Below are 11,569 nucleotides of genomic sequence, written 5' to 3'. Positions count from 1 at the left end.
GAGAGCCCTTTCTCCTCAAACTGGACCACTGGGGACTGATCCTTGCCCACCATTGGTTTGGAAGATGCAGTTCTCTGTGAAGAATGCCGCTAGGTAGAGGGCCCCACCAGGATGGGAGCAAAGACTGCGGCCAGGTCAGGCAGGACAGCAAGATCACGCCCCAGAAACCCACGAACAGAAAGGAGACACCAAAGCGAAGTGAGCACTGCAGCCAACAGTAACTCTCTTAGCACCTCCATCTCACAGAAGGTGGAGGAAACCACAAGAGAGCCGTTGGGCCCACACTCTCCCGACGTTCATCCTGAGTCAGCACCTGGGCTGCTCCCGGAGGCTCAGTGACTCATAAGACAAGGGCCACAAGCATGAGGAATCCAGTCCAGAGGGAGACAGCGTGTCACCTGGGCACAGAGGAGGGCGCCACTGATTCTCTCTAGGCGGGAGAACATTGAAGCTGGACGCTGAAGGCTAGGTTGCATTTCTACAGGACAGTGGGGAACAGCAAAGGGGACTTGTTCAGGGGTCACAAAGCCTCCTGTGGGGGGCAGGGGGAGGGGTGATAGGAGAGGATGGAAATGTAGGCAGGGCCTCGAAAGACATATTGAAGACACTGACCTTTACCCTGTGGACTGAGGGGAGTGGAAACACACATAATTTTTTCCCTGATTATTAGGAGCAATATACCTTTGGCATAAAAACCAGAGAAACAGGGCTTCCCTGGTGGCGCAGTGGTTGAGAGTCCGCCTGCCGATGCAGGGGACATGGGTTCGTGCCCCGGTCCGGGAAGATCCCACATGCCGCGGAGCAGCTGGGCCCGTGAGCCATGGCCGCTGAGCCTGCGCGTCCGGAGCCTGTGCTCCACAACGGGAGAGGCCACAACAGTGAGAGGCCCGCGTACCGCAAAAAAAAAAAAAAAAAAAAAGAAAAAAACACAAAACACAAAAAACCAGAGAAACAGAAAAAGTATAAAGAAGAAAATTAAAATCACTCATATGTCAACTACCCAGAAATAACCACTGAGGTTTTCCTTTCAGACTCTTTCTTATAAATAAGAGACCTTTAAAAAGGGCATATGTAGGATAGATACAACATGTAATATATAGTCATATTAATATAGCAAAATGCATATTTCATATTAAAAGATTATGTTATGTTAGAACATAATCTGAATTCAGAGAATATATCAATTAACATACAAGTTATTATATAATAACTTAGTATAATATAGTTCATTTTAAAGAAAACTAAATTGAGATGTTATAAAGAGGGAGTTTTCATTTTTATTTGTTTATTTTTAATAGACAACACATTCGTGTGCTCTATAATTCAGAAGGCACAAGAGGTTATATAGTGAAAATGTCCCTATTGCTCCATCCCCTACCATCTAGCTCTCCTCCTTGGACTCAATAAATGTTGTTGTAACCTTCCAGGGGTTTTATGCATAGACAAGAAGATAAACATATTATTTTCTCCCCCTTTACACAAATGTTACACAATTGTTAGCCACTTATTCTGCATCCTTCAGTTTTTACTTAGTATATCTTGGATACCATTTCCTATGAATGTATAAAAACTCCTCTCATTTTTTATGGCTACATACTTTTCCATCATACGAATGTATTCTAATTTATTCAGCAAGTCTCTACTAATAGTCATTTGGGTTTTCGCTAATCTTTTGCATTTATAAACACTGCTGCCATAAATAACTCTACATATGTCGTCTTGCACAAGTAAAACTCCATATGCAGCATAGCTTCCTAGAAGTGCAGTTACAGGTCAAGGGTCAGGTGCAGTTATAATTTTGATGCATATTTCTTAACAGCCCTCTGTAGAGGTGATACTAATTGCTTTAAAATGTCCCTCTTTTGGTGTAAATGAGGGATAAAATCAGGTCTGAACTTAGAGTATAAGGAAGCTGGATTAGAAGTGGGCAGGCAGGAACCAGTTTGGAGGCCACTGCAATAGTGCAGGAGAAACCTGCCTAGAACTGAACTATGGGTCAGGACCATTGGACAGAGGAGCCGGAGCCCTGAATTCAAGAAACATTCTGGACTTAGAACTGATAGGATAGAGACACAAACTGGCATTTGGATGTGAGGGTGCAAAGGTCTCTAACAGAGTGACTGGGTGGGTCTGGAAATGGCATCTGAAGTAAAAAGGTGAAACAAAAGCTGCAAACAGAGAAGGAAGGAGCCCCCTGGAGCCTCATTTCTCGAAGTGTAGAGACATTTATTATAATGATAATGCTCTTACTTTGTTTCTCCTACATCAAGGAAAATGACCTTCACTCTGGAAAAGGTAAAACAGACACATTAAGAGGGAACTGAAGATTCCCCTTTAAAAAGACATTATTGGTCACATGTGTTCGACACTTCTCCTTCCTGACCCCACGAAAATGATTATAAAGCAATGAGCAAATGTTACCCTCCCAGTGATGAAGAGAACAGGAGGGAGGCCACTGCGGATAAACGTTCTCAGCAAATATATAGGAGCTGAGAAATGGAGAAGAGAGTGGACATTGATGAAGTGGGTGGAGGACAGTGAACCCAGAGGAGCAGGCAGCGAGAGAGAGAGACGGCTGCACGTTACCGCAGCAGAACCACAGTGGAGCTCAGGCCTCTGAGATGCTATGAGGGTGGACGGTGTAGAGGAAGCAGGAGACATAGCCACCGCTGAAGTGAGGAGGACTGGCCAACGGTACATGGAACAGTCAATTCCCAAGCAACACAGGGCAGCCAGGGATCCATCTCCAGTCGGAGGCTTCAGTTCAATGGTCCCAAAGCAGGGGCTTCCACCTCTAATACTGGAGTCCTCGTGTGATGCAGGCTCACTGCCGAAATGAAATGAAATCTGCCACCTGACCAGCCCAGCCTCACTCTTAAATATGAAAAGACAAAGATCATCAGACATTTGAAAAAAAGCCTCTGGCATGAAAAAAAATAAAGATAAATGGTGTGGGGGGGTAACATAATGTCCATAATGGACATATTCCATTATTTCTCTTTAGAGAAATAATTTAGGAAACAGAAGACTAAAGAAATTTTCAGTAACTAATAGGTAATCAGGGCGATTTGAGGAGGTGTTGCATCCCTAAACAAGTATAGGATGCTATGAAAGGAAGACAAGAAAATAAATGTGAGCTCCTGGAAATAAAAGATAGGATTATGGAAATTGAAATTTCAATAGAAAGTATTGGGATGTAAGAGAATTAGAGAAGTAGTTTCATGTCTGGATAAGAGAAACATCCAGAAAAAAAGTAAAGAGAAAAGCAGAAGAGAAGAAATTCTCAGATAAGAAAATAAAATAATTCCCCAAAGCTGAAGGACAACTTGTAAAGGGGACACCAAGAATACAGCGCAATGAGTGAATAAGGGACCCACATATGAGTACCGTCATGGTGAAATTTTAGAATAACGGTGATAAAGACAGGATCCTAAAATTTCCCTAGAGGAGAAGAAAATTTACCTCTAAAAGTATAAGAATCAGACTGGTCTCAGGGCTCTCATTAGCAAAGGCTACACTGATGCCTTCAACATTCTGTGAAAAAAGCCATTTTCAACAAAGAAGTCTATATCCATCCAAATTATCATTCAAGTGTGAGGGTGGAGCTGTAACACTTTGAGAAGCTAGGGACTCAGAAAATCTATGACATACCGCCCACTCCTTTTTTTCTTTCTTTCTATTTTAATAACAATTTTTTAAATTGAAGTATAGTAAATTTACAATGTTGTGTTAGCTTCAGGTGTACTGCAAATTGATTCAGTTACATATATATATATATATATATATATATATATATTCTTTTTCAAATTCTTTTCCATTATAGGTTATTACAAGACACTGAGTATAGTTCCCTGTGCTATATGATAGGTCTTTGTTGTTTATTTTATACATAGTAGTATATATACATTAATTCCAAACTCCTAATTTATCTCTCCCCACACACATACACTCCTTTTTAAGAAATTACCTGAGATGTGGTGCAGCAAAATGATAGCCTAAACAAAAACAAAAACCAAGGGAGGGAGGGAGGAAGAGAAGAAGGAAGGAAGGAAGGAAGGAAGGAAGGAAGGAAGGAGGGAAGGAAGGAAGGGAGGGAGGGGAGAGAAAACAGTGGGACCCGTCAAGGGCATCAGTGAAAAGAAGTCCCCGACCAACAGCTATGTAAGAGAAAAGCAACACGCCCAAATTAGAGCATATAATGGAGAGGGCCCCGTGTGTGGTCCCTGGGAAAAAGAGGAACCTCGGAAATAGAATACTCGATAAGCTGAAAAGTAGGAAACAAACATGAAGAAATAATCATGGCAAGTAAAGAGAAGAAGAGGAGGGGTAAGGGGAAGGAGAAGAAAGGCAATCTGAAACTATGAAAAACTAAAACAAATAAAAGAAAGAAACAATTATAGGACATTGCTGGCTCTGCAATAAACAATATTTACATTGTTACAAACGTAAACATTATTTATTGGTTTTAAACTTTTAGAACCAACTAATAGGCAAACACAGAAGACTTAATTATGGTTAGAAAATTATATATACAAGTAATCAACTTTGAGCATTTAAAGTAAATGTTCAGAAGACAGAAGCTGGGAAGGGGAGCTAAAAGGGAAAGGTAGGAGTGATATCCTTATCCTTCAAAATAGTGAGTCAAAACTACTATCCATAGCTGATGGTATGAGAAATAAAGATATAAATATGTTACTTAAAGCAACATACGTAATCAACAGATTTATTTTTATTTTATTTAGAGGAATTAAATAAAAACAGTTATACAACCATGTTGTGAGTAGGGTGGGGGAGAGTTATTTGGATGATATATACATGAACTAAATCCTTATTTTTCATAGTTATAAATAAAGAAAGGATGTTTTAAACTGAGAAATCCAGAAACAGCCACATAAGCGCATTATTTAGAGATATAGAAGAGTCATTCCCAGAATAGAGAGCTAAAAGATTTAGAAGCAATTGCCTCTGGGAGCAGGACTAGAGGGGGAAGGAATAAGGTGGGACTGTTCCTTGCAGGCTCTTCTGTTCTACTTTATTTTTAACCATGTACATGAATTACTTGGATATAAAAATTTAAGTACATCACAAGATAGATGAGAGCTTATGTGGCTGCAGATGAATTCTGGGGGCCAGATTCAGATGAATTAGACACAGGGCCATGAAATACCTTGCAGGTAGGACTGAAAAACAACCTGGGTAAATGATGAGGACATTGGAGATAAGAAAATGTTCATTTTCACAAAGAGACAGAAGGTATTTCTGGAAACTATATACCAAATGGCTCAATATAGAATCCTGGCAAAATTCTAGCACAGATTATTAAACAGATGGCTTGGGAGTGCTTTGTGATTTATTTATTTATTTATTTATTTATACTCTGCCTCCTTCCAAAAAGAAGGATTTGTAGTGGCTTATAGAGAGACGTACAATACAATAAGATTAAAAAAAATTTTTAATGAGAAAAGAGTCTCAAAAAGTTAAACTTAAAAGTACTATATGATCCAACAAACCCACCTGTAGGTATATACCCAAAAGAACTGAAACATGTTCACATAAGAACTTGTAAATGAACGTTTGTAGCAACATTATTCTTGATAGCCAAAAAGTGGAAACCCAAATGTCCATGGAAAAACAAAATGTGGTACATCCATTTTGAACAATGGAATATTATTAGGCTATGAAAAGGAATAAAGTATTGATACATGCTACCATGTGAGTGAACCTTGAAAACATTATGCTAAATTAATGAAGCCAGACATAAAGGGCCACATAATTATATGACTCCGTTTATACAAAATGTCCAGAATACACAAATCCATAGACAGAAAGTAGATCATTGATTGCCAAAGGTTGAGGGGAAGAGGGATTGAGCATGGGTAATGGGGTGATGAAAATGTTTTGGAATTAGGTAGTGGTGATGTGAATATACTAAACCCCACGAACTGTACACTTTAAAAGAGTGGATTTTACAGTATGTGAATTATATCTCAGTTAAAAAGCATTATTATGGGGAAGATTGAGGAAAGGAGGATGAAGAGAAAAGGACAGAAAATAAAGAGGAATCAAGTCAGTATACAACACATATACCGTAAAATTCCATATAGGTGATAAAGGTGGATCATGACTTTGACCGTGAGCTTTCCAGCAGCTACTACAAGCTTGGAAAGTAGTGTTAATTAAATGATTCCCAGCATTCCTAAGATAAACATGAAATGGTTGCTCAGGAGAATCACAGCTTTTCCTGGTGCAGATGCCCAATAGGAATTTCTGTGCGTCTTTGTATAGTGGTCCATGGGCAACAACATCCCTACCATAACTCCAGTCACATATCTTCAAGTTGCTCAAACTAGGCATAAAGTCCGAGGATAATCCAGTAAAGGCACTTTAATGAGGGGCCTAAATGGTGCGGGATATGCGAGCGGCTCCTGTTGATAAAATGTGGATCCTCAGGAGCAGTGGTTTCCAACCTTGGCTGTGCGTTAGAAAGCCCTGGGGAGCTTTTGCAAACTACCAACCCACGACTCCGTCAACCAGAAGGTCTGACTTTCCTGAGATTCCAACATACATACTGTCCCCAACTTATGATGGTTCGACTCCTGATATTTTGACTTTACAATGATGTGAAAGTGATAGGCACTCAGTAGGAGCCGTACCTGGAGTTTCGAATTTTTTTTTTTTTTTTTTTTTTTTTTTTTTTTGTGGTACGCGGGCCTCTCACTGTTGTGGCCTCCTCTCCCGTTGCGGAGCACAGGCTCCGGACGCGCAGGCTCAGTGGCCATGGCTCACGGGCCCAGACGCTCCGCGGCATGTGGGATCTTCCCAGACCGGGGCACGAACCCTTGTCCCCTGCATCGGCAGGCGGACTCTCAACCACTGCGCCACCAGGGAAGCCCTGGAGTTTCGAATTTTGATTTCTGGGCTGTCAATCTGCAGTAAAATATTCTCTCATGATCCTGGGCAGTGGCAGTGAGCCAAAGCTCCCAGTCAGCCCGGGGCCATACAAGTAAACAACCAATACAGTTACAACCATGCCTTACCTGTAAGACCTTTTTGTTTTTCACTTTCAGTACAACTTTCAATCAATTACATGAGATATTCAACACTTAATTATCAAATAGGCTTTCTGTTAGATGATTTTGCCTAATGGCTAATGTAAGTGTTCTGAACACGTTTATGGTAGGTTAACCTAAGCTATGATGTTTGGTAAGTTAAGTGTATTAAATATGTTATTGGGGGGGGCGGGCCGGAGGGCTTGCAGGATATCAGTTCCCCGACCAGGGATTGAACCTGGGCCATGGCAGTGAAAACCCGGAATCCTAACCGCTAGGCCTCCAGGGATCTCCCTATTAAATGCATTTTTGACTTAATGATATTTTCAACTTACAATGGGCTTATGGGGACGTAACTCCATGGTAAGACAAGAAGCCAAGTCTGAGAACTACCGACTAAATACAATAGATGAGTTGTACATCCCTCATGGAATCCTCTATGAATATTATTTCTTCCTCAGTTTTTCATAAGTCCAAGGTTATGACAGTTAAACATATATTCGCATGGCTAATATTTTCTGAATGCTGCTGTGTGCCAGGAAGGTGCTGTATAGTGCCCCTGAGCATTAACGTGTGACTCAACTTCCGTCCTCGAGGAGCTGACGTTTGATCCACATTATGAACACCCCAGCTGGTGACCACAAGAAAGGGAGGTAAGTGAGGAGATGGGGGGAACGCAAGGAAGGCAAAACAGGCCGCCCTGAGTCGGTGGGGAGCTCCCGGTAGAAAGTATAGCTCATCTGAGCCCCAAAGGAAAGGTTCATCAGGAAAGAGGAGGGTGGAGAATGGTGCAGTGCGTTCAATATTTGTCTCAGTGATTTGGGTGAGTACAGTCATCCCGTGGTATCGCAGAGGACTGGTTCCAGTACCCACCATGGATACCCAAATCTGTGGATGCGCAAGTCCCATAGTCAGCCCTCCATATCCCAGGTTCTGCACCTGAGGATTCAACCAACCTCAATACTGTATTTACTGAAAAAGGGCTGCCTATAAGTGTACCCGCGCAATTCAAACCCATGTTGCTCAAGGGTCAATTGTATTAGTAAATATACATTATGCATGTGAGGTGTCATCCTTCTCTGGAACAGCTGGAGGAGTCGCCCTTCTGCTGCATGGCTGAATTGGAACCCGAAGCATGCTGGCAGGGAAGAGGAACCCAAAGAAAAACTAAATGAGACACGGGAGCAGGGGAAGGCAACGGAGAAGTGTGAACAGCACCGAAGAGTGTCTACCAGCGGCTTTGCATATGCTCTAATTTCATCCCACCATAACACTGTAAGAATTTGACATTTTACAATTGAAGAAAATTAGGTTTATCATGTCAAGCCCTGAGTTGTCATGGCCAAGTGTGGGCCCAGAACATAGTTCAGGCCTGACCCACTCCCAGGTCCAGATTCTTTCCATTATTCAACGTACACCACGGCTTATACTTGGATTCAATACATCGACTGCTCATAAATGAGATGGGAAGACTTGGTTCAACAGCAGCTCTTGTGGGGGAAAATGTTAATAGCTATAAGCTCAAGCACAAGTCTTAGGTGTGTAAGTAGGAGTGTGAGAGGCAGATGGTGTCGTGGGAAGGATCCAGTGTTTGTAATCGGGATACCTGAGCTCAAAATTCAGCTTCAATACTTACTAGGTGTGAGATTTTGGGCAAGATACTGTGCATTCCTGAGTCAGTTTCCTAATCTATAAAAAGGGGATAATAAGGCCTATATCACAGGATCATTGTGAAGATTACAGATAATGTAGGTACAGACAAGAAGCAGATATTTACATTACTCAGTTATTACACATAACTGAGACAAGACATATCCGGAATATATCAAAAACTCCTAAATAAGTTTTTAAAAGACAGACAATCCAATTTTTAAAGTAGTCAGAAGACTTGAAGGGGCATTTCACAAAAGATGATAGGCAAGTGGCCAATAAGCACACGATAAGATACTGAGCAGTATTTATTGTGAGGGAAATGCAAATTAAAACCACTGAGATAGCTTCTTTTCGGCTGGAACCGCCATCTTCCAGTAATTCGCCAAAATGACCAACACAAAGACAAAGAGGAGGGGCACCTGCTACATGTTCTCTAGGCCTTTTAGGAAACACAGAGTTGTTCTTTTGGCCACATACATGCGAATCTACAAGAAAGGTGATATTGTAGATATCAAGGGAACGGGCACTGTTCATAAAGGAATGCCCCACAAATGTTACCATGACAAAACTGGGAGTGTCTACAATGTTACCCAGCATGCTGTTGGCATCCTTGTAAACAAACAAGTTAAGGGCAAGATTCTTGCCAAGAGAATTAATGTGCATATCAAGCATATTAAGCACTCTGAGAGTCGAGATAGCTTCCTGAAACAGGTGAAGGAAAATGATCAGAAAAAGAAGGAAGCCAAAGAGAAAGGTACTTGGGTTCAACTGAAGCTCCAGCCTGCTCCACCCAAAGAAGCACACTTCATGAGAACCAATGGAAAAGAGCCTAAACTGTTGGAGCCCATTCCCTATGAATTCATGGCATGATGGGTGTAAAGAAAATAAAAGACCTGGACTGTAAAAACAAACAAACAAACAAACAAAAAACCACTGAGATACTGGTATACTACAAACACAATGATTAAATGAACATGGCTGCCAATGCCAAGTGTTGGCAAGGAAGTGGAGCAACTGGAACTCTAGTAAGTTTGTACTCTGATACAATCACTTTGGGTAACTGGTAGCATCTACTAAAGTTAAACCAACCCCACAACCTAGCAATTTCACTTCTGGGCACTATCTCAATAGCACTATCTCTCAATGTCCACAGCAGCTTTATTTATAATAGCTCCAAACTGGACACAACCTGAATGTCCATCGATAGTAGACAGGATAAATAAATTGTGGTGTATGCATATAATGTTCTCCTATATAGCAATGAAAAATAATGAACTACTACTCTCATAGACATAACATTGAGCAAGTACGGTACTCTTTCTGGGGTGGGTGCTGGAAGTGTTCTATATTTTGATCTGGGTGGGAGTCACCTGGCTATGTAAATACATATGTAAAAATTCAGCGTGTTCACTTAAGGCTCATGCACGTTAATGTATGTAAGTTTAACCTCGATTAAAAAAAGTAAACAAAAAGTTATTGTATGTCATGTGCTTGGCACACAGTGGGCACTCAATAAATAGCTGTCAAAACTCTCCTTTTCTAGAGAAGAGGAGGCAGCAAACTCATTGCACTGTGTGCCGATTAGGCCACTTGGGAGCCCTGGGTGTGGTGCTGGGAGCCTCCCTTTTTAAGAGGGTCACTGACAATCAGAGCATGATATGATGGGGAGATAAGGATGGCAAGGGGTCTGGAACATATAGTAAATGAGGAATGGCTGAAGGAAGTGGAGAGAATGTTGGGGACAATAAAACTTAGGAAGAACATGAAGAATGTCTTCAAATAGTCAATGGCACTCTGTAGAATGGGAATTAGACATTTCCTTTGTGGTTCTAGGGCAGTGATTCTCAAACTGAAGCTGCCACTGAATCCCCTGGAGGACTTATTAAAACAGATTACTGAGCTGCATCCCCAGAATTTCTGATTCAGCAGGACCAAGAATCTGCTTTTCTAGCAAGTTCCCAGGCCAAGCTGCTGCTGGTCCAGGGACACACTTTGCTAGTGGAACTGAGCAGGGCAGAACTCTCACAGCAAGTGTTTGCAGCAAAGTAAGGGGTCGTTGCAGGGCACCAAGCAAGGAAGTGGAAGACAAGCCTAAGATCCACTCCCACTTAGTCCTTGAGTTAGGGGTTTTTAAAAGGGAAAGACAAAGAAGCTGGGGTTAATCACCATCTTGTGACAGTTCTTACTCATAGTTCTGGGAGTCAGGATGCCTAAGGCTTATGAATCTCTTCTCCGGTGGTCCATGACCCAGGGGCCTTTTAGCTCATCTTGCCCAGGAGAAACAATCTGAGTCTGTACATTAATGATGTTATAGACAACAGCAATTTTAGTCATCTGACTCTGGGTGATAAGTGTTTAGTTTGCACAGGATAGAGGCCAGAGGGGATAAGATGGGGAATAAAGTTTTGGATAGAGAGGTTAATCATAAACTCAGCAGGGGAACTTGGTTTGAGGGGACTCAGTTTCAATCCCTACTCCTGTTTTGACTTTCTCCAAATCTTTGAGGGAATGGGGCAATGACTGCTCTGGCTACTTTCTGCTGAAAAGGGGCATAGTCCTGCCTCAGTTTGGGGAATGGAAATATTGTACACCGAGTTGGAAATATTCCCACATTCCAGGTTTTGGATCTAAATCTTGCATAATTAAATTCTTAGTGCCTTGGTCTACCCATTTTGGTGCAATAGTTTATAGCACATTTTACGCTCAGGTGCCCAATTAGGGGTAGGAGGAAGAGTGACAACCTGAACTTTTTTTCCCTTTTTGTAACTTGAACTTTAAGAAATCTTGGAAAATAGATCTCCTTCCCTGAGAAATTCAAGAAAATAAGCCTGAAAACCAGTCTGAACCTGGCACTTCTGGAGAGACTT

General features: G+C 41.6%; 1 protein-coding gene across 1 annotated transcript; it reads left to right on the top strand.

Moving 5' to 3' along the window:
* The first annotated feature begins 9,086 nt into the window (after positions 1–9,086).
* On the top strand, positions 9,087–9,572 carry LOC132424506 (large ribosomal subunit protein eL21-like). The gene has a single exon (XM_060010226.1). The coding sequence runs from the start codon at positions 9,090–9,092 to the stop codon at positions 9,570–9,572; it is 483 nt and encodes a 160-aa protein (XP_059866209.1). The 5' UTR covers positions 9,087–9,089.
* The last annotated feature ends 1,997 nt before the right edge of the window (positions 9,573–11,569 follow it).

Source organism: Delphinus delphis, chromosome 1 (genome assembly GCF_949987515.2).
Source record: "Delphinus delphis chromosome 1, mDelDel1.2, whole genome shotgun sequence".
NCBI lineage: Eukaryota > Metazoa > Chordata > Mammalia > Artiodactyla > Delphinidae > Delphinus > Delphinus delphis.
Note: the sequence above shows the minus strand (reverse complement) of the source record. Positions and strands in the feature narration are given on the sequence as shown.